General features: G+C 67.3%; 4 protein-coding genes across 4 annotated transcripts in view; 2 read left to right on the top strand and 2 right to left on the bottom strand.

Moving 5' to 3' along the window:
- Positions 1-6,681, bottom strand: part of CHLRE_10g463026v5 (uncharacterized protein) — a 16,412-nt gene extending 9,731 nt beyond the window's left edge. Inside the window, exons 1-8 of the mRNA XM_043067193.1 lie at positions 6,302-6,681; positions 5,786-6,028; positions 4,874-5,013; positions 4,232-4,309; positions 3,871-3,976; positions 3,162-3,371; positions 1,947-2,777; positions 193-1,475 (exon numbers count right to left, since the gene is read on the bottom strand). Of these exons, the coding sequence (XP_042920590.1) occupies positions 193-1,475; positions 1,947-2,777; positions 3,162-3,371; positions 3,871-3,976; positions 4,232-4,309; positions 4,874-5,013; positions 5,786-6,028; positions 6,302-6,382 (2,972 nt within the window). The 5' untranslated portion in view covers positions 6,383-6,681. The remainder of the gene's footprint in view (positions 1-192; positions 1,476-1,946; positions 2,778-3,161; positions 3,372-3,870; positions 3,977-4,231; positions 4,310-4,873; positions 5,014-5,785; positions 6,029-6,301) is intronic.
- A 140-nt stretch (positions 6,682-6,821) lies between these two features.
- Positions 6,822-8,403, top strand: CHLRE_10g462950v5 (uncharacterized protein). The gene is made up of 2 exons (XM_001698557.2): positions 6,822-7,106; positions 7,523-8,403. Exons 1-2 carry the CDS (start codon positions 6,888-6,890, stop codon positions 7,607-7,609), a joined length of 306 nt encoding a protein of 101 aa, XP_001698609.1. The 5' UTR covers positions 6,822-6,887; the 3' UTR covers positions 7,610-8,403.
- A 306-nt stretch (positions 8,404-8,709) lies between these two features.
- On the bottom strand, positions 8,710-12,301 carry CHLRE_10g462901v5 (uncharacterized protein). Its single transcript, XM_043067192.1, has 2 exons — positions 11,000-12,301; positions 8,710-10,820 (listed from the first exon to the last, which is right to left on the bottom strand). Exons 1-2 carry the CDS (start codon positions 12,083-12,085, stop codon positions 9,264-9,266), a joined length of 2,643 nt encoding a protein of 880 aa, XP_042920589.1. The 5' UTR covers positions 12,086-12,301; the 3' UTR covers positions 8,710-9,263.
- A 440-nt stretch (positions 12,302-12,741) lies between these two features.
- Positions 12,742-21,405, top strand: CHLRE_10g462850v5 (uncharacterized protein). Its single transcript, XM_043067191.1, has 8 exons — positions 12,742-13,256; positions 13,584-13,949; positions 14,289-14,521; positions 15,189-15,431; positions 15,976-16,044; positions 16,527-19,658; positions 19,841-19,927; positions 20,348-21,405. Exons 1-8 carry the CDS (start codon positions 12,998-13,000, stop codon positions 20,912-20,914), a joined length of 4,956 nt encoding a protein of 1,651 aa, XP_042920588.1. The 5' UTR covers positions 12,742-12,997; the 3' UTR covers positions 20,915-21,405.
- The last annotated feature ends 7 nt before the right edge of the window (positions 21,406-21,412 follow it).

Raw genomic sequence — 21,412 nt, 5'->3', positions numbered from 1 at the left:
GGAGGGAAGACAGGGGTAGATAGGAGGAGGCGGGGGAGTCACAGTGGGGACGAACGGGGAGGGAGGAGGCGGGCAAGCAGAGTTAAAGCTGATTCTGATGTTGCGTTGATGTCATGCTCTCCTGATGTTGCGTTGATGTCATGATCTCCTGATGTGATGTGATCCCTCCCATGCCACACAGGGTCCACTCACGTTCCGGGGTCAACCACCCAAGCCGATATCTCCCCCCGCTTCTGCAGCGGCCGAGAGCGCAACGCCACACGAATGCGCTCCCGCGCCGGCCCCTTATCGCCCGCCCCGCCGCCGCCAGCGCCGCCGCCGCCGCCCGCCGCCGCCGCCGCCGCCGCCGCCGCCGCCGCCGCCAGGCTCAGCCCTCCAGCGGGCGTCTTCCAGCCCGCAACACCGGCGGCACCCTGATGCGCGCCCGCCGCCGCCAACATGTCCAACTGCTTTCGTAACCGCCCGGTTTCGATCTCGCTGAACGACCGCACGCGCCGCAGGTCGCGGCCCCAGGGCCCGCCCTTGCCACTTTTACTTTTGCCACCGCCGGTCTTGCCGTACTGCGGCGTCAGCGAGAAGGTGGAAGGCAGGCGGTCCAGATCCAGCATCCGGTTTTTGCGCGACGGCTGCCTGGATCGAGGCTCCGGCACCGCCGCCGCCTCCTCCTCCTCACTCTCATACAAACCCTCCACCGCCTCTTCCTCGAACGTCACGCCCGCCTCCGGCATGGCGGGCGAGTGCTGCCGCTGCGACAGACCGCCGACGTCTTCGTCCGTGTAGCGACGCGAGCGCGGCGGGCTGGCGTCGCGCGGCGGCGACGCCGACGGCGGCCGCGGCTGCTGCGACGACGGCGCCCGGCTCCGGCTGTAGCTGCCGCTGGCGTGGCTCTTGTGGCTGGCCTGTTGGCTGTAGCTGGGCCCCCCAGGCGGCACGTGCAGCGCGCCGCCGCGCCCCAACTCCTCCTCCTGCTCCTGCTCCGCCTGCTCCTGCTCCTCATGCTCCTGCTCCTGCCGCCCCTCCTGTTGCCGCTGCTGCCCCTCCTCCTCCTCGCCTTCGGCCCGGCGGCCGCCGCGGGCGCTGGCGGCGCTGGCACCAGGGGACCGACGCGGCGCCACTCTGTCCGGCTGCGGGAAGGCCGGCGGGCTGGGCTGCCGCGCACTCGCCGCCCGCGACGCCGCGGCGGCGGCAGCGCGCCCCCGCTCCTGCTGCTCCTCCTGCTCCTCGTCGCCCTCCTCCTCCGCCACTGCCCGTAGCCGCCCGTCCGGCCCCAGGCCCTGGTCGCCATCGCCTGCGGCGGCGGCGGCCGCGCCTGCTGACGCGGGCTGCAGGTCTTTGCGGCTGTTGGGGGCGGTGACGGAGTGGCGGCTGCGGCCGCTCCTGGCGCTGTGCTGGCGGCTGTGTGGGGCGCCCTGGGAGCGCGAGCGCTCGATGTGGGAGACGGAGGAGGTGTAGGAGGCGAAGTCATCGGTGTAGGACTGCAGGGGGAGGGGAGGAGAGGGATGCCGGGAAGAGGGATGGAGGAGAGGGATGCCGGGAAGGGGGATGAAGGAGAAAAATGGAGGAGAGGGATACCGGGAAGGGGGATGAAGGAGAAAAATGGAGGAGAGGGATGCCGGGAAGAGGCATGCAGAAGAGGGATGAAGGAGAGGGATGCCGGTAAGAGGGATGCCGGAAAGAGGGATGAAGGAGAGGGAGGGAGGAGACGGATAAAGGCGAGGGATGGAGGACAGGGATGGAGGAGAGGAATGGACAGTGATGCCGGGAAGGCAAGGTCGAGTGGTACTAGTGGGAGTGCAGAGTTTGGTGGTTGTGGGAAGGGAACGGCGGAGGTAAGGCATGCAAGCTCGATGCGTCCAGCTGGTTGCGGCGGAGCGCCGACCGCCCCCTCTCCCTCTGGTTGGTCCCCAGGTCGTCATCCCAGGTCCCCAGGTCATCATCCGGCTTACCTCAAAGTCGTCCTCGTAGCCGTCTTCCTCCTCTTCTTCCTTCTCACCCGCCTGCTCCTCCGCGGCCTTACCCGTCCGCACCGACTTGTGGGACCTGCTGGACACGCCGCCCGGGCCGCCGCCCAGCACCAGCCGCGCCGTCTCATCCCGCTCCTGCTGCTGCCGCTGCTGCTGCTGCCTCAACCCACCGCCCAGGTCCACAGTCCCCTGGTCCACCGCCGCCTCATCCCCCTCGCCCTTCCGCACCTCCCTGCCCTCCTGCTCCTTCTCCTGCTCCTCATTTCCATCCCCATCTTCCTCCTCCTCCTCGCTCCCCTTGTTGTTGTTGTTCTTATTCTTGCGCTGCTGCTCGGTGGCGGGCCGTGTGGGCGGATCCCCCATCATCCACGCCAGCTCGGGCGGCAGGTCAATGGCCTCGGTGCGGCCGCTCACGTGGCTGCCCATGCTGCTCGCGTGCCCAAACACAAGCGCGCTGCTCTTCTTGCCCCCGCCCGCCCCCCGCACGCCCCCGGCCCCAGCTCCCTCCTCTTCCTCATCATCATCCGCCGCCCAGTGCGGCTTGTCGTCAGAGGCGGCGGCGGCGGCGGCGGCGGCCGCCTCCTCAGCCTCGGCGGCTGACCTCAGCGCGGCCACGTCGGCAATGCCGGCGGACAGGCTGGGCAGCTGCGGATCGCTTCCGCCACTGGCGGCGCTGGAGGCCCGGCGGGAGCCGCTGGCGGCCCCACCCTGCTGCTGCTGCTGCTGCTGCTCCTGATCCTCGTCCTGCTTTTCGACGTCGCCGGCAAAGGCGGGCGGCGGCAGCACCAGCGGCCCGTCCTCGTCGTCCTTGCCCTGCACAGCAACATGCACGGCCACACAGGGCGGCGTGACGTGGCGGGTGCGCAGCTCTCTGTCTCGCGGCGGTGTGCGTATGTGGGGTGTGTGTGCTGTGTGTGTATGTATATGTGTGTGTGAGCATATTCGAAGCGGCGCTACGGCCTTCGCGTGTCGCCCCTGCCTCCCAAACGGTTGCAGCGGCCCGCGCATCGCCTCCTCCGTTAGAAACCGAGGACGCGCACCGGCCCCACGGCACACGCCCCCGGGTCCGCCTGCCCCAGCCACCAGCCCCTGCCAGCAGCCCCTGCCCTTCAACACCCCCAAAACACCCGCCACACCCCTCCACACACCAAAGCCCCCCTCCCCCATACCCCTCCCCCACATCCCCACACCACCCACCTCGTCCTCATCCTCGTTGATGGTGACCAGCGCCCCAAAGCCCTCCGCGTGTATGGCCGCAACCTCCGGACCACCACCGTCGTCATCGGCGTCGTCATCCATGTCAGCGGGCGCCACCACCACCACCGGCGGGTCGTACGGCTCCTCATCGCCGCCCTCGCCGCCGTCGTCGTCGTCCACGCCGCCGGAGATGAGTCCCTCCTCGTCATCCTGGGGGGGGGGGTGAGGGTGTGTGGAGGTGGTGTTCAAGAGGTGTGGTGGAGGGTGCATGCATGTGTATGGTGCGGGCACCGGGTGGGTGAAGCAGGGCCCTGCACTCCGGTTGGGGCTCTTCCTGGCACTGGCCCCACTGGTCCTCAGGCGCAGTCGCAACAGGCGCAGACGACTAACCCCTACGACCCTACGACCCTACAGGTAGCATGCATGTACACACACAAGCACATAGTCCTGCGTGTTCTGTTCCTTGTGCTTTCCAACACACACACACACACACACACACACACAGGCCAGGCTGGGGACCGCGTTTTCTCTTTGTTTAACACACACACACACATACTTCGGCTTTCGTTTCGTTTTTTTTAACACACACACACACTCTCTCTCGCACGCACACCCGACACACCCGACACACACACCTAACACACACAGTTACACTCACACACACACGCACACACAGACACACACGCACACACAACGCCCACGCACCCACCTGCAGCTCGGGCGGCACGGACACGCCCGGCATGCCCATGGCGGCCAGGCGCTTGGCGGCGATGGCGGAGCGGATGCCCACGCCGTCCGTGCGGATCAGCAGCTCCCTGCGAGTGAGTGTGTGATGACAAGTTGAGATGTTGCGTGTGTGCATATGTGTGTGTGTGTGTGTGATGGGAGGTAGAGGTGCGGGCAGATGTTAGTGCGGGTGTGTGCAGGCGAGCAGCAAAGCGGCACCCACCACCGCATTGCAACTGCCGCCCCCCGCCCGTCTTGGCTTGGCTGGAACTGGAACCAAGTGCCCCCCGTCAGCACACACAGTTACACGCGCCACACAACACGCCCGGCCCCGCCGCACTCACTTCCTCCTCCGCGCAATGAGCTCCAGGAAGTACGGGTCCAGCGGGTGGGAGGGCAGCGCCTCGCCCGTCTCCGAGTTGCTGTGCGCGGGGGGGGGTTACATTCATGATTTATTAAAGAAGTGAAGTCGTAGCTAGGGGGGGAGCGAGCAGGCGCGTGTGTGCGAGGGGGATTACATTTATGATTAAACAAGAAGGAGCTAAGTTGTAGCCAGGCACACTGGTACAGCAGGCGCTGCGTTACCGATGACCAACAGGGTGGGAGCGAGGATGCGTGTGTGTCGATACAGGTTCTGATAAGTGCGCTCCCGGCGAGCGAGGTTGCATCCAATGCCTTCCTCCCTGCCCCCTCTGGGCCTCCGAATGAGCTAACCCCCTCAATTTTGACTCGCCGTGCGTGCCTCTGCTTTTCTCACTGGGAACGGCGCCCCCGCAAACCGCGCCCCCTCCCGCTCCCCAGCTGCCCCCCGTCGCTCTTTTGCATTGGGTTCGGTCCACTTTGGCCTTTGGGCTGGTATATGCAACCCCCCCTGCCCCACCCAGGCCCCCCGCCCTCACGTGAACCGAGTATAAACGCCGTCGTCCTCGCCCTGCCCCCTCTCCCCCGCCCCCCCCCCGCCCCCCGCCCCGCCCCCCCGCCCTCACGTGAACAGGGGGTTTCCGGCCTCGTCCTCGCCCTCCTCCCAGCCGGGCGGCAGCGGCGCGGATATGGCCATGCGCGCCACCTCCACCACGTAGGGGTCCTCGCCGCCGCCCACACCCAGGTAGGCACACATCTCAGTCACCTGCGCATGTGTGTGTGTGGGGGGGGGCCGGGGCGGGCACACGTGTGTGGGGGGGGTGGTAGATACCAGCCCAAACTAAACCGAACCCAGTGCACACGTGTGCGGGGGGTGTTAGATACCAGCCCAAACTAAACCGAACGCAGTGCAATAGAGCGGGGGGGAGGGAGCAAGGGGAGCCGTGTGTGTATGTGTGCGGGGGACGTCAGGAAGGGGCGCGTGCTCCTGCGCGCCCAAGCCTGCGTTCGCCTGTCCCCTGAGCACCACCAGCACCGCGGCACCACGGCAGCCCAGGCCCGCCTCCCTCCGCACTGCAAACCCGCAGCCCCCGGGCCGACTCGAAACCCCAGCGAAGCCCCCAGCCCCAGCACATCCCATCCCAACTCCTCCCTCCCCACCTCCCCACCACCCCACCGCACGCTTCAGCTTGGTTTGGTTTAGTTTGGCCTGGTATTCACCCCCCTCCTGCCCTCCCCATGCAGACCAGCGCACTTTGCGTTTGGTTCTCGTACTTGTAGCCCCCTGCGCCGCCCCACTCCCCCCACCAACCCCCAACCCCATCCTCCCCACTCCCCCCCTCCTCACTTCCCGCCCCACTCCCCCCTCCTCGCCACCTCCCGTTTCCTCCTCCCCGCCCCCATCCCCTCCTGGCCCAGCGCAGGCGCGACAGCAGCCATGCCCGTGTATTTCCCTCCCCACCTCCCGTTTCCTCCTCCCCGCCCCCCCCTTCCTCCCCACCTCCTCGTTTCCTCCTCCCCTTATCCCCCGCCCCCACCTCCTGCGGCGCGGGCGGCTGCTCCGCCTCCGCCGCCTGCAGCCGGCTGTAGCCGCCCGCCTCCATAAAGGCGGCGCCGCGGTAGTAGGCGGCCAGCGGGTGCGTGAACTGCACCTCGCCGCGGCCCGCGTGCACGTACTCGCGCCGCCCCTTCTCCGCGTCGAAGCGCGCCTCCCAGCCCGCCGGCAGTGACTCGGGTCGCAGCATGTCCGATACCACAGCCAGCAGGCCCGGGTTCTCCTCCTGCGCGGTGTTGGTGTTGGTGTGGTGGTGGTGGTGGTGGTGGCGTGGCGGTGGCGTGGTGGTGGTGGTGGTGGCGTGGGTTAACTGATTGCGCTACATACACAGACATGCATGCATGCATGCGGCTGCCCGTGCTGTGAGGCTGAGCAGCTGGGGAGAGAGACGTGCCCACAGGCGGCGCCACAACGGGCTTGCGGCACCAACCGTCGGCCCCCAGACGTGCCAGCCGTCGCCCCCGCCCCCGGCAGGCCCCGCGCCCTTTTCCCAACGCACCAGCACAACATCCAGCTCTGCTGCCGCGGCCAGAGCCTCACGGCTAATGGAGTGGGACTTTTGCAGCGGAGGTAGGGCCATTTTGGTCCTTTGCAACGCTCAGCTCAGCTCCAAAGCTCGCGGCTCCGCTTCAAATCTTACACTCCTTAAAAGCCTCCTGCCTTCATGCCCTGCCAGGCGCCTACCCGCTCGGCAGGCCGCATGGCGCTCGAAGTAAGGGCAAGTGCGACTGGAACTTCTATTAAAGCAACAGCTACAATAGTATGAAGCAGGTCCTTATCTAATGCCGCTGTCGCAGCCGTTTCACAATTCTGCTTATGCAGGGTCGAAATCGTCAAGCACAACGCAACTTCAGCCCACGTCTAAACATTTGTTAAGATTTAGTTATGCAGAACTCGAAACAGCAAGCATATGGTGCAAACGAGCTCACCTGCGAGCTGTGCATGGGCGCTGCTTGCCATGCCTCGCCTCTGCCCTGTTTGAGCTCCTCCGCTTCTTCTATTTCCCACTGTGTCTTCTTCGTTGCTCTTTCACATCCTAGTCCTGCCGAGTCCCGGCTAGTTTAGAAAGACACCCCTCGCCGAAAATGCAGTCCGTCCTGCGCTCGAGCGCCTCGGCGCTGACCAACCCCATGATGGGCAACAAGATGTCCTACCGTGTGTCCGCGGCCCCCGTGCCGACCACCACTGCGTTCCGCGAGGTGACCACCATGGCCAAGAAGAAGGGCGTGCGGCTCATCGTCACTATTGAGTGCACTGAGTCCAAGGGCGAGGGCGCCACCCCTTCGCGCTACTGCACCCAGAAGGTGGGTGGCCAGGATCGGCGAGCGTGAGGCGCTGGGCTGGGGCGCTGCTTGGGCGAGAGCCACCAGCCGACGGCCACGAGTTTTGCACCAGGCTGAACGGCGGACTGGGCAGAGCAGTAGTCTGCATCAGGCTCATGGCTATATTTTCTTCAGCGGGGGCCCGGGAAATTGGGGCGTGGGGTGAGCGCATTGTGGCTTCTGGCTGGGGCACGCTTGCAGTGCGCGACTGCGACCAGCGGAGCCGGACCTTCAGCCTATGATAACAGCTGTTACTTAGTTTAACAAGAATGGCTCGCTTGGCAGTACTCCGTCCTCGGTTGGGGGCAGAGCTCCCCCCTCCAAACAAACGGTCGCTCTCGCTGTCTCGCCACGCGCGCCTGTCGCTCACGTTCCCCGCTCTTCCCTCCGTTGCGCAGAACCGCAAGAACACCCCTGAGCGCCTGGAGCTGATGAAGTACAACCCCAACCTGCGCCGCTACACCCTCCACAAGGAGGTCAAGTAAACGCGCGGACGGACGCAGCGGCGTAGGTCTATGGCGGAGCTCGGGAGCCTGGCGTGCTGCCGGCGGCTGCAGTAGTCACAACAGCAGCTGGGAAGCTTTCTTACAGCGAGAGCTGGAGCTTGCGGCGGCATGCGGCTTGTGGTCGCCTGGCGGCGGAGCATGGCGAGGGGAGGGGAGGAGAGGCGGAGCATATGGATGGCGGAGCTGCGGCGGCGGCCTGGCGACGGCGGAGAGCTTCTTTCCAGTGCGTGAACAGCTCTTTTAAAAGCTGCTCGTGGGCGCCGTGGAGCAGGATGGAAGGTAGGGTGGGAGGCGGCAATGAGGCAGTGGGCGCAGGCGCTCGGCTGGCTTGTTCGGAGATAGGTGCTCGGCGGGCGAGGCCTATCAGTGATTGCCCGCCTACGCCCGGGGTCGCTGCAGATGGATTTGTTTGTCTTGGTGACGAGACATAGCAGCTTTAGTTTGTAGGTAGTTTGGAACCAGCAGCCCGCGTTATGTGCTTGAGGAGTTGAGTCTCTGTAGCACGTGCGGCGTGTGAGACGGTGTGGCGTTGCTGCCGCGCTGCGGAGTGCCCTTGCCGCCGGCGATTTTGCCTTTTTGTCCAGCTGGCATTGCCGGGCGCCCGCGGCGGGGATGTGCACGCCACCCGTCGTGGCAGTGGGGGGAGAAGCTGGTCCTGCGGGTTGCCGTGGTGGCTGCGGTGTGTGAAGGATGCGTTGGAGGACGCCACAAGGAAGACATGACCTGGATGTGGGTACCTCGAAAAGTTTGGCGTAATGTAAATGCCTACGTGCTTGTTACGAGCCCATGAAGTGTGGAAAGGAAAGCGCGGTGCCGAACGATTGAGGTCGAGCGGGCGCTTCGCTATGGGAAGTTGTTGGCACACCTCGCGGCTGCTGGACCAGGCTGGACAGCGGGAGGCTGTGTGGGGGAGGGGTCAGACGCGAGCTGCCCGGCGCAGCCGTCGAGGCATGGCAGCGCAGCATTGGCACTGGGGGGCAGGTCACCAGTGCATCCGGTGTGTTCGGCAGCCGGGCACACGGGGAGCGCGGTACGGTACCCCAGGTTGCACACCGCGTGTGACGCCGCGTGCGGGGGGGCAGGGCCTAGCAGGGCCACCAGTACGCTCTCCCAGAACTCCGTGGCAAGCACAGTCACGCTGTGACAAACAGTGAAACAGAATCGTCGGTTGCCCCCACCTTCCAGACGTTCAAGTGCTGCGTAGTCTGCATATAGTATCAGCCCAGTTCATCCTGCACTGCCATCGCACTAAGCCACTAACGGCTTTTTAAGATACGAGCACTCAGACCCAGACACTGCACTGTCATCACGCTAGACACAGACACACGCACTTCATTGCGGTCCCCGTTGCCCTGTGCGGTGCCCCCACACCCATTTCCCCCGCCTGCGGTGCACCCACGTGGTGTGCACCCCTGCCCTGTCCAAGCCCCGAGTCATGTGCCAGCAGCGCCACCAGCAGGCCGCAATGCCGCAAGCATCCAAGTAAAGAAATATAGCAAACACAAGCGGCATTGCGCGCTCCGAGCAAATAAAAAATGCGTCATGCTTGTCCGTCTTTCAAGTGTCACGCTACCAGCTGTCGCATCGCGCCCGCCCCCCCCCCCCCACCCCACCCCTCCACACTTCTTGCCCCTCACCGCCACGGCCGCTTCGCCCCCGGCGCCAGCTTCAGACTGCAGCGGGAAGACATGCGGCTCAGGCCGCCCAGGCCACCACCACCCATCGCCCCGCCGTCAGCCTCCTCCCCCGCCGCCGCCGCCGCGTCAAAGCGCTGTCGCAGGCTGCCGTAGCCGCCGCCGCCGCCGCCCCCAGGGCTGCTGCGTATGGAGCAAGGCGAGTGCGGCACCTCGGCACAAACGCTGCCGCCGCCGCCACCACCACCACAGCCGCCGCCGCCGCCAATCTCTGACGCCCTGCGTGGCTGGCGGCTGCCGCAGCTGGCGGCAGCGCTGTACGGCGGGGTGCCACCGTACGGCGTGCTGAGAGCGCTGTTGCTACAGCCGCCGCCAAACGTTGTGCCGCCAAAGTCGGGGCTGTAGCAGCTGCCGCAGTGGCTGCTGCGCCGGTCGCCTCCCGATCTGGGTCCGAGGTCGTGACCATGCCGGCTGCGCGGTCCGACTGGCTCGCTGCTAGTGGCAGCCCCGGCCACAGTCACAAGCTGCGGTGTGCGGGGCGCCTGGCCCCTGCGGCGCGTCACGACGCCGCCGCCACCACCACCGCCGCCGCCGCCACCAGAAATACCGCATCCGCCCGGTTCCGAGACGTGTCGGCACCGCCGACCCGACGCCAGTGGCGATCGCGCGGCGTGCCCTTCAGGGCTTGGCCCAGCTGGCGCTGGCGGTGGTGCTGACGATGACGGTGGCGACTGGGGTAGCTGCTTGCCTGGCATTGCCGCCACGGAAGCCGCTGTCGGTGCCGCCTCCGCCACTGGCGACAGCACGCCGCACAGCAGCCCTGCCGGTGACTGCGGCAGCAGGAGGGGCGGTGGCTGCGGCCTGCCACTGCGTGCCCGAATCCCCGTCCCACTCCGCGCGCCTTCCCCGCCATCACCTTCCCCAGTACCCTCGCCTTCAACCTCCCCCTCGCCACCGCTTCCATTGCTGCTGCTTCTCCTGCCATCTGCGCGTTCCGTCTCCTCATCCATCCCACCGCCACCACCGCCTCCTCCTCCCGCCGCAGCACCCCAAGCGCTCCTCCTCCTGGCCGCCATGCTGTGGCTGATCCGCTCCAGCGCCGCAAACTCCAGGTCCTCAGCCGTGTCCCACCCCACCAGGCCGCACGCCTCCAAGTCCGCCATGTCCGCGGCCAGCAGCGCCACGTCCTCCGGCGACAACAGCTGCGCCAGGGGCTCCGGCGGCAGTAGCAGCGGCAGCGAGTCAGCCGCCGGCAGTAGCTGCCGCGACAGCGACCGCGGCAGTGGCAGTGGCAGCGGCAGCAGGAGCGGCGGCGGCCGGGCGGCTTCCATGACGGCGGCGGTGGTGGTGGCGGTGGTGGCGGTGGTGGCGGTGGTGGCGGCGGTGGTGGTGATGGCGCGGGCGCTGTTGCTGCTGCCCATACGGCTGAGGTTGAAGGTGCGGCGGCCGAGGGAGCGGCTTGCGAGGAGGCTGCTGAGCCTCAGTCCACCACCTCTGCTGCCGCGTATGGCTTCTTGTGTAGGGCCTGCGCCCGCGGCCGCTGCGAAGGCTGACAACTGCAGGGGACAGCGGGAGACAGGGGTGGCGGGACTGTGAGGGCTGGGAGACAAGCCACCCTGGTCACAGCGACCCCACGCGCCGCGACCCCCATTTCATGGCAACAACTTGACGACCCCGAAACCCCGCGCCCGTGCACGCCGTACTCAGTGCAGGTACCAAATCCCGGGCCACTTACCAGTATCCACTGAGAGGCCAAGCCCCCCGGGACCCCTGGTGCCGATCCCTCCACTGCCGCAGCCGTCGCTGGCGCCGCCGCCGGCACATCCTCTGCGCCGCGCAGCTGCGCAGCTGGTTTTGGAAGTGCCGTAGTCCGTGGCCCCGCCGGCTGTGGCTGCTCCGGCTGTGCCTCCAGCTGCGGCTGCAGCTGCGGCTCCGGCGGCACGGGCATGAGGCTGAGTGACACCTGCGACTGCAGCTCCGCCACACAGGCAGCCGCCGCCATCGCCGCCGCCGCCGCCTCTGCTCCCCCCGAGCCCGACCCCACCAGTCCCATGGACTGCAGGCGCTCAAGCCCCAGCCCCAGCCGGGCCGGGCCCACCCGACCTGAGACCGACGACCGCGCATGTGCCTGCAGCCAGCCGACTTGCACTTGCTGCTGCTGGCCCCGCAGATGCTCTAGCTGCGTCTCCTGCTGCGTCTCCTGCTGCTGCTGCCCCTGCTGCTGCTGAGCCGGACCACGATCCGCCATCTCACTCGCAGGCGCCGCCGCCCGGGGCTCTGATTCAGCAGAGGGCAAAGCCAGGTCGCCGCTGCCGCAGCAGCAGCTAGCTGCAGGTGACATAAACTCATTCCCGGGGGAAGAGGAAGTGGAGGCCGGCGGCGGCAATGGGGAGGAGGAGGCGGGTGAGCTGGGTGAGCACGAGCCGGCCCCACTGGCGGTCTCGAGACTGAAGCTGCGGATTGCGAAGGCGGTCATAGCCGCTGCTGCGGTGCCGCTGCCTGCTGCTGCCCCGTACACGCCACCCGTGGGGACATCTTGGCTGCATCGCTCCGTGGACTCTGCTGGGTGTGCCGGGCGTTCCAGCCGCCGTGAACTGGACACGCTGGGGCGCGTGTGTGCGGCACTGCTGCGCCAGCTATTAACGGGCGCCGCGCCTGGTGGGAGTGCTGCGGGCTCCCACTCCGAGCGCCACCGGCAACAGGCCGCGAGCTGGGCGTTCAGGATGCGCTCGAGAGCACTCATGTGGACATCCAGCTCGGCGGCAAGGTCATCGGCGCTCGCGCTCTGCAGCACGTCAGGCAGGAGCGCTGCGAATGGCATCCTCGCTCCTCAGACGAGCAGCGCCAGGCCGCAGGCCGTATGTCTGTCAATAGCTCCTTAGGACCAAGAGCTTCCGATGTGCATTCTCGCAATGCAAGACGTGCAGACTCGCTAGTCGCGCCACTTCGGCTACTCACTAACTCGAGTAGACGACACTCCAGTTACCCTAATGCAAACTTTGCTTACAGTATACAAATCTGTATAGAAGACAAGCGCATGAAAACGGGAGAGCTAGAACGCAACTGTGGGTTGCAACCGCCCAGTCGGCACGAAGCGCGCTCTCCCAGCGGGCCCACATCCGGCGTTTAAACAAAAGGACGGGCGGCCCGGCCACGCAACCGAACTAGTCGCATCTTGTGAGCTGTGACTGTGGTTATGGGCTAGGATTGCAGCCTGCGGCCCGGGCTGGGATTCTGCCTGGGATGTCGTGCGCGCGTCCAGCACGACAAAACACAGTACTAAGCATGCCACCGGGCTTGCTCAAAACCTGTTTCTTCCCGCCATCAGAGATGTCTCGTGAGCTGACAGCACTGAAAGGCACTGAACTCGCCAGCCAGGGGGAGTACAGGGCTGATGCAGGCTCGCGTGCCTTGGCACGAACCCCAGCTTAGGCCAGGATTCCCAGCAGTAAGGGAGAGCCCGTTAGCGTGGATGATGCGAACTTAGGTGACAGTTCATCTTGCGCTCATCGCTGGCAGTCAGCGAGTCTCTTGGGAAAGTTTCTCTCTACAGACACGTGGCCGCAGGACTTCACAAGAACCTTGACATAGATAACTTTACTATGACAATGCTCGCACTAAGGTCAAGCAGTGTTCGACTTGCAAGGATTCGCGCCAGAATTGCAGTTATTGGGACTGGCGTTGACTCTTAATATAGCATTAGAGAACAGGTATCCGCAAATGAGCGTTCGCCATGAAGACAGCTTTTCATTCAGCGGTGGTGCTGCTGGTCTTCCTCATCAGCATTCTGTGCACCTACGCGCTGTCCGGCGGGCTCCGCCTCAGAATACCGCGGACACGCCTGGCTGTGAGCATTACGTCTGCTTGGGTCCCCTGGCTGGCGACTGGACTGTTGCTCCTGCTGCAAGCCATCACGTTTAGGGACATCGGCGTGGCGTTGTCAGGCGATGGCAACCTGCGGCCGTGGAAGGTGGTGCTGCAGATGCTGGCGGGTGCGTCCGGGGCTTTGACTGGTGTGTATCGGCGTGGGTTGGGGGCCTTGGCAAGGCGCCGGCATGTGGACTGCGGTGCGTGGGGGGAAACGTGTGGAAGGTTGGGTGGGCCAAGTGAAAAGCGTGTGCGCTGGGTTGTTGTACCGGCAGAAGTTGCCACTTTGCAGTGCATGTAGATGGGCATTGCATATGTGGTCTCCGTTACTTCGTGCCCGACTGGAGTCTAGTAGCGCCTTTCGCGGCAGCCCCGCCTCACCCACCTTCCCCTTTCCTCCCCTCCCCTCCCCTTCCCCCACAAAACACACACGCCCACACGCTCACACGCAGTCAGCTACATCTCCCTCACCTGCGAGCTGTCCGGCCTGTACGGCTGGCTGGTGCTTCAGGCCGCCCGCTGCCCGGCTGTAGCAGCCCGGCCGCCGCTACTGCTGGCGGCGCTGGCCGCCCTCTCCGCCGCCCTCTCCGCCGCCACCTCCCCCGACACGGCGCTCATCTGCCTCACGCCCGTCTACGTCTACGTGGCAGCTGCTACAGCCGCCCTGGATCCGATGGTGCTCGCCGCGGCTCACCTGGGCGCGGCGGCGGCGGCGGGGCTGCTACTGCCGGCGGGCAATGTCGTGAACCTGGTGGTGGCGGCGGGCTTTGACCTGAGCTTTGCGCGGTTCGCGGGCTGGATGGCGCTGCCTACCCTGGGTGAGGCGGCGGGATTGGGAGAGGGGGCGGAGCACAGGCAGAGGCGACAGCTGCAAGCGGTAATTTTCATGGTAGGGGGCCGAGGTGTCGTGGAGAAGCAGGGCGAGCGGCGGGGGTGGAAGAAGGAGAAGACGGCACGAGGCACCATGAAGCAGGAGGTTCCATGGTTGGGGCCCTGCGCCCGTGCGTTGTTGTGTGCCGGTACTTGCATGCGCCCGCCCGCTCAACTACTCCCTTGCCAGCGCACGGCACCTTCCCTCAATGCCGTGTCTCCACATCGTGTCTAACCCCTCCCCCCTCCCTTCCTCCCATTGCTCGCTCGCTCGCTCCCGCTCACAGCCGCGCTGCTGGTGCTGGCGGGCGCGCTGTACCTGCTACTGCGGCTGCAGCGCCGCGGCCCCCCTGCTACTGCCGCCTGGCGCCAGCCCTGGACCGGCGGCAGCAGCGGCATGGGCTCGGGCCTGGGGGGCTACGGCAGTAGCAGCTACGGCAGTAGCAGCTACGGCAGTAGCAGCTACCCGGGGGCGGCGCCGGTGCCGGTGCCGGACCCGGGGCTGTTGCTGCACGACCAGGTACGTGCGTATGCATGCGTGTCAGCGTGTGTGTGTTGGGGGGGGGAGGGGTAACTTTGAACCAATCCCGTAAGGAAACAGGGGGGGGTGTTTTCACCTGTTTCAGTAAGAAACAGCGACACGAAGACGGGGGGGGGGGGCGGGTAAACGTCCATGAAGAACGGGGGGTGTCTGCATTAGTCCCATGGGGGTCTAGGGTGGGTGGGTGGGCGGGTGGGCGGCGAACACGCCGTGTGCTTTGCCGGCACGTGTTGCCGGCACATGTGTGTGTGTGTGTGTGTGTGTGTGTGTGCACTGCGTCCTGAGAGCGACATGCGATGCCATGCCGCACAACATCGCAACACCCACATCCACACGCACACCCACTCTTGTGCGTTCCAAGTACAAGCACGCGCCGGTGTCTTCCCTGTGCGCGCGCCCGGCGCCCCGCCGCCCCCCTTTCGCTCGTGCTATCGAGCTCGCGGCATCACACACACACGCACACACACACACACACACGCACACACACACACACGCACACACACGCACACACACACGCACACACACACACACGCACACACACACACGCGTCCTACGCGTAATGTTTTCCTTGTGCTCTTTAACACACACACACACACACACACACACACACACACACACGCACACACCCCCCCACACACGCACGCAGGTGGGCGCGGCCTTCGGTGCGGCGGCGCTGGTGTGCTGCCTGCTGGCGCTGGCGGTGGGGCCCTCGCTTAAGTGGGCGGGATGGGCGGTGAGCAGCGTCTTCGCCGCCGCCGCCGTCGCCTACAACGCGGCGGCGATGGGCGCCTGCGGCGGCGGGCCTGGCGGTCTGGGCCTGGCGGGGGCCATAGGGCGGCGCGGCGCGTACGAGCGCAAGCGGCGGCTGCAGGCGGAGCTGGCGAAACAGGTGGGCGCGTGTGCATGTGTGTGTGTTTGTGTGTGTGTGTGTGCATGTGTGTGTGTGTGCATGTGCGTGCGTGTGTGTATACTTGTGTGTGTGTGTGTGTGTGTGTGTGTGTGTGTGTGTGTGTGTGTGTGTGTGCCGCTCCTGCCAGTCGTGTTGACGTGTGACGTGAGTCCTCGGGTTGGGCCGGCGGCACACCTCGAGCCCATGTGACACACCGGCCGCGCCTGCCAACGGACAACACCCGTGCCCTCCAATTCCTTCAACCGCCCACCTCCTCCTCTCCTCCCCGCCCCCTAACCCTCTAACCCCCTAACCCCCTCCCCTCGCCTGCATCCGAGCGCTACCGGGCTTTACGCGATCGCTTTACTGACGCTACCACAATACGACCACGTAGATTAGTCGGTAGGAAAAGTTGGAGAGCAGCAGCAGCAGCTTTCGGCGGGTCTACTCTGGAGCTGGCCGCTGGACTTCATGGACAACGCGTCTTACCATGAATGTAAGCCCCTTAACCCCCTAACCCCTCCCCCCCTCCCCACATCCCCAGGGCCTGCACCGCACGCTGAGCGATGAGGACCTGGCCGATCTGCTGCTCAGCGCCGCGCAGTGTCGCGAGGTGGGTGTGGGTGTGGGTGTGCGTGTGGGGGGGGAGGGAGGGAGGGGGAGGGAGGGCGGGGGGGAGGGCGGGAGGGGGGGAGAGGAAGGGGTGGCGGGAGGGGGGGGCGGGAGGGGGGGGGGCGGGAGGGGGGTTCGCCAGGTGGGGGTGGGGGGCTCCAGGTGGGAGCTGGGGGCGGTGGATTTGCCAGTACCTGCCCAAACTGGAGGGGGGGGGTACATTACAATAAGGTAAGGTACAGTAGGCAGTGGGGTGCGGGGTAGCCGTTCATGTGGAGGACGGAGTAATTCAATCGGGGGCGGGGGCGGGGGACTGGGGGACGTGTGGGATATGGGAGGAATGAGGGATTTTGTATCTTCAGTTGCATGCGTGCCAGGGCGGCTCTATGGGGCGCTGGGCATTGCCCTTGCAGCTGCGTGTCCCAAAACACGCACACGGCCTGTCCCCACGTTTCCATGTCCCAACCCCCCTTCAACCCGCAGGCCTCACTCACGCGCCTGGCTGCAGCGGCCGCGGCGACACGCGCCGCCTCACACGCCACCCCTGACGCCGGTGGCGGCGGCGGCGGCGGCGGCGGCGGCGGCGGCGGCGGCGGCGGCGGCGGCGGCAGTAGCTACCACTCCGCCATCAGCACGGGCCACGGCATGAGTCTAAACCTGGCGACCAGTGGCGCCGCCGAACAAGGCGTGGCGGCGGTGGGCGGCCGCGGCGGCGGGGTGTGGGGCTTTGGCTCTCTCGGCTTCGCCTCGAGCGGTGGCGGCGGCGGGAGCGGCAGCGGCAGCTACAACAGCCTCCTGCCCTTGGGGTCGACCTCAGGGCTCCAGCCCGTTAATCACTACGCCTCCACCTCGCTCGGCGGCGGCGGCGCCGCCGCCTCCTCCGCCACCGCCGCCGCCTCGTCTGGCGGCGCTCCAGGCACGCCGCCCACGCCCGGCATGCGGCAGTGGTTCTCCCGGCGGTTCGCCTCGCTGAGGCCGTCGCAGCCGCTGCCGCCGGCACTGGGCACGGAGCTGGTGGAAGCCGCCGCCGCCGCCGGAGCCGACCTAGGAATACTGGCCAGCTACGGCGGCAGCGCGGGCGCAGCCGCGGCTGTAGCAGCCGCGGCTGCGGCGGCGGCGGCGGCGGCGCCGCCGCCGTACGGGGCTGCTACTGCGAGTGGTGCTGGTGGTGCTGGTGGTTCGGCGCATGGAATGGGAGCGGGGTTGGCGGCATGCTCCTCAGCAGCGGCGGCAGTAGCAGCAGCGGCAGTAGCAGGGGGGTCGGCAAGAGCGGCAGCAGGGCTGCCCGGGGAGGAGGAGGCGTGGCCGGGCTCCGCCGACTCGTCTCGCCGCGGCGTCATCAGCCGTGGCGGCAGTAGCAGCAGCCGGCCTGCAGTGGCGGCGGCGGCGGCGGCGCCGTGTGGGAGCCAGGAGCTGCAGCAGCTGCTGAGTCAGGGCACACACGGCGCCCCCGACACGGCGGACTGGTGGGCGGCGGCGGCGGCCGCGGCGGAGCAGCAGCTACAGCTGCTACAGCTGCAGCACCTGCAGCAGCAGGACCAGCAGCAGCAGCAGCAGCAGCAGCAGCAGCACCAACATGAACATGCGGAGTCGTCCGGCCTGACGGCGGCGGCCGGGCTCTCCCTGCCGTATAGTCACATGACTGGGCAGCCACTGCCGCCAGTGCCACTGCCGGGGTCACTGTCCACACCACTCTTTCCGCATCACCACCAACAAAAGGAACACCAGCACCAATATAAACACCATCAGTCCCACCTGGCACCAAAAGCACATGACGCACAGGCACACGCGGCGGCGGGCACCGGCGGCGGCAGCGGTATCGGCGGCGGCAGCGGCGGCGGTGGCGTCGGCTGTGACGGGCCTGCGGCGCCTTCTAGCAGCGCATTCGCGGCCCTGGAGGCGATGCGGGTCGCGGACTGGGAAGGCCGTTTTGAGAGCGCCGTGGCGGCGGCGCCGCCGCTGGCGGCGGCTGCCGCCGCCGCCGCCACAGGTGCCATGCGTGCTGACGCATTGGCGCCTGCTGGGCCTGCGTTGCCTGCTACAGCTGCGGCCGCCGGTGGTCTTGGCGTTGGCGGCGGAGCTGGCGGCGGCATCGGAGGCGGCGGCAGTGGCGGCAGCGGTGGCGGTGACGCATGGGGCGCCGTGCGTGTGACCGCGGCGGCCGGTCCGGTGGCGGAGGCGGTGGAGGGGGACAGCGAGGGCGAGGTCTGGACGCAGGGGCGGGGGGCGGACCAGCGAGAGGCCGAGGGGCAGGCCCGCGGGCGTGGCGGTGGGCTCGGTGACGCCGGGCGGCGGGTGCGGTTGAGAACGCGGCCGGACGGCGGCGACGGCATCGGCACCGGTGAAGACGGCGGCGGCGCCGCCGCCGCCTTCACTGATGGCGCGAATGGTGATGCCTCGAATGGTGACGGCGGCGACGGCGTGGGCGCCGCGCCTGGCGGCGCCGCTGGCGGCGGCGGTGGCGGCGCCGCTGGCGGGCTGCTGCGAGGTCTGCTTGGGTACCGCCCGTGGCCTCGCTGGCCGTTGGGTGCGGAGGGCAGGGCGGCGGCGGCGGCAGGGGCGGCGGCTGAGGAGGAGGAGGAGGAGTTGGAGGCGGCCGCACTGCTAGGAGGAGGCCGCAGCCGCCTCGCCGCCAGTGATGCCCTGCAGCAGCACCACCAGCGCAACCACCACCTCACCACAACAGCAGCTACACACCCGGACGGCGTCCGTCGCGATGCGTGCGCAGGGCATGTGAACAGGCAAGAGCAGGAGGCAGCAGCTAGCAGGACAGTCGCCGCCGCCGCCGCCACTGGCTGTAGCAGCACGGCGGAGGGCGCGCAGCACGGCACTCCCCCCAGGTGGCGGCTCCTGCCCACCACGCCCTTTGCCAGCTCGCCTGCAGCTACTGCTGCTGCTGCTGCTACTGCCGCGGCCGCGGTGGAGGCGCCACCGCGCCCCTGGGCCGCCAGCACGGCTGCTGGCGGCGGTGGCGGCGGCGGCTACGGCTGCTACAGCGGCGGTGGCGCCGCCGCCAACCCCTTGCATGACCTGGAGGCGGATGAGGACGCCGACGTGACCGCAGTGCTGCTACGACACTGGGACAACCGCGCCGGCGGCGGCGGCGGCGCAAGCGGCGGCGGCGGGCCAAGGCACTCGATGGCGTCGGCGTCAACCGCAGATGGTGCCGCCTCGCATCACTGTCACGACGTGGGGCAGGGGCAGCAGGGGCAGGACCCCAGCGGCCGGTCCGCCGCCTCCGCCGCCTCCGCCGCCTCCGCCGCCTCCGCCGCCACCGCCGCCTCCGCCGCCACCGCCGCCTCCGCCGCCACCGGGTCCAGCTGCGTAGTCACACCGCGGCGGTACGGCCACGTGATGGCGGCGTCACCCTTCGCCATCCGCGCGCCGCCGCCGCAGCCGCCGCCGCTGCTGCTCAACGTCATGACTAATGACGGCGGCGGCGGCGGGGCAGGGGCGGGTGCCGCGGAGGCGGCTGCGCTGTACGGCGATGCGTTTGGGGGCTTGGGTGGCGGCGGCGGCGGTGGCGGCGGCGGTTGGTACGGGTCGCGGCACCCGCACCGGAGTCAGCAGCGAGCAGTGACGTCCCTGGCCGTCATGCTGTTTGGTCCCAGCGAGGTGGGTGGCCAGGAACCGGGCCGGTGGTTCCCAGATGTACTGAACACGAGTACCGGCGCCACCTGACAGCCATATTTGTGTTACATGTTTCTTTCTTACCGTCTTTCCTTCTGCGCCAGTAACGCAAATGCGCCCTGTGTGATGCTCTGTGTGGTGCCTGTGTGCCCCTGTGCCGCATGCAGGTGTCCTTCCTCGGCACCTTCGTGCGGCTGCCGTGGTCGCAGGCGACACTGCTGCTGGGCATGTTCGTGATGGTGGAGGCCATGCAGGTGGGGGCTGTGGCCGGCCACGTGGACAAAGGGGCGTGGGAATGGCAGCACGAGCTTGAGGGGCCGACGTGCAGGGGGAGCAGCGCGGCGGGGGCGGCGCGGGAGGCTGTGTTGGGGAAGCTTAAATGTGTATCAGCAGCGGAAGGGGGAGCGACGCATTGGCAGGGCTGTGCACGTTTTTTGCTCTGCTCTGCACGTCAACGCTGTAATCCTGCCCTCCCCCTCCCCCTCCCCCTCCTCCTCCTCCTCCTCCTCCTCCTCCTCCTTCTCCTCCTCCTCCTCCTCCTCCTCCTCCTCCTCCTCCTCCTCCTCCTCCTCCTCCTCCTCCTCCTCCTCCTCCTCCTCCTCCTCCTCCTCCTCCTCCTCTTCCTCCTCCTCATCCTAATGCCGCTGCTGCTACTGCCGCTCGTCTGCCTCCAGGTCCACGGCTGGCTGGACTCCCTGACCTACGCCCTGGACTCCATGGCGGCTGTAGCAGACCCGGCGGCCGGCTTCGTCGGCAGTAGCAACAGTGCCGGCAGTAGCGGCTTCGGCCGCAATGCCGCAGCTGCTGGCGGCGGCGGCGGCGGCGGCGCGGCGGCGGCTGTAGCTTCCGCCGTCTTCTCAATGGGCTGGCTGGCGGCGGGGCTGTCGGTTGGCATGACGGGCCCGTGGGCCGCCCTGCTGCTGACACGTGCCATGATGCGGCCCGAATTCCTGGCGGTTGACACGGCGGCGGTTGGCGGCGCCGCCGCCGTAACCGTAACCGCAACTGCCGTGGCGGCGGTGGCGCGACGCGGCGCCGCGCTGGCGGTGGCGGCGGGCTGCGGCCTGGCGCCGGCGCTGAGTCTGACTGGCAGCCTGACGGCTCTGCGGTGGGGCCTGGGGCTGCCGGGCCTGGGGGTGCGGCTCAGGTGTTGCCGCTACCTGGCGGGTGCGCTGGCGCCGGCGGCGGTGGCGGCGCTGGCGGCGGCGCTGCTGGTGATGTGGGGGCTGGCGGCGGCGTGATGGGCGGCGATTGCGTGCGGGTCATTTCAAATTTGAAGTTGTGCCGTGGCGGGAATGCTGAGTGCCGACTGGCGGGCTGAATGGAGTGAGGGTCGTGACTGGTGAATGAGACTGCTTTCGCAGGAGTTTGGAAGGGTTGGGGGGGGGGGGTAAAGGTAGCGTGTGTTCCAGGAAAGCAAGTACGCGCGCGCCTGTGACTATGTGTGCGCTTTTGCCTGTGCGGTTGCGGTTGCCATTCATGATTCCTTGCTACGTGTTAAATGCGTGCTGTGTGTTGGACGCGTGATTCAAGAACGCCCAACATGCTGTGAATACGGAAGTTGCTTCATGTCTCAGTTTCGACATGAAGAGCCTTGATTAAGCTTACGGCTGTCTTGCTGTGATAACGCGTTGCTTTTGCAATAACATATGCTCTGTGTGGGAACTTTGTTACGAGCGTGCGAGCCACGGTCGATCAGTGCCAGTCCGCTGGCGTGTAACACACGTGCTTGTTGCCCC

Source organism: Chlamydomonas reinhardtii, chromosome 10 (assembly GCF_000002595.2).
Source record: "Chlamydomonas reinhardtii strain CC-503 cw92 mt+ chromosome 10, whole genome shotgun sequence".
Taxonomy (NCBI): domain Eukaryota; kingdom Viridiplantae; phylum Chlorophyta; class Chlorophyceae; order Chlamydomonadales; family Chlamydomonadaceae; genus Chlamydomonas; species Chlamydomonas reinhardtii.
The sequence above is the reverse complement of the archived record's forward strand: the minus strand, read 5'-3'. Positions and strand labels throughout refer to the sequence as shown.

Excerpts from the sequence above, each read along its gene's own strand:
- CHLRE_10g462950v5 (XM_001698557.2), top strand. The coding sequence starts at position 6,888 with ATGCAGTCCGTCCTGCGCTCGAGCGCCTCGGCGCTGACCAACCCCATG. Across the intron at positions 7,107-7,522 it reads CGCGCTACTGCACCCAGAAG|AACCGCAAGAACACCCCTGA; the intron begins GTGGGTGGCCAG and ends TCCGTTGCGCAG.
- CHLRE_10g462901v5 (XM_043067192.1), bottom strand. The coding sequence starts at position 12,085 with ATGCCATTCGCAGCGCTCCTGCCTGACGTGCTGCAGAGCGCGAGCGCC. Across the intron at positions 10,821-10,999 it reads TGGCCTCTCAGTGGATACTG|TTGTCAGCCTTCGCAGCGGC; the intron begins GTAAGTGGCCCG and ends TGTCCCCTGCAG.
- CHLRE_10g462850v5 (XM_043067191.1), top strand. The coding sequence starts at position 12,998 with ATGAAGACAGCTTTTCATTCAGCGGTGGTGCTGCTGGTCTTCCTCATC. Across the intron at positions 16,045-16,526 it reads GCGCCGCGCAGTGTCGCGAG|GCCTCACTCACGCGCCTGGC; the intron begins GTGGGTGTGGGT and ends TTCAACCCGCAG. Across the intron at positions 19,659-19,840 it reads TGCTGTTTGGTCCCAGCGAG|GTGTCCTTCCTCGGCACCTT; the intron begins GTGGGTGGCCAG and ends TGCCGCATGCAG.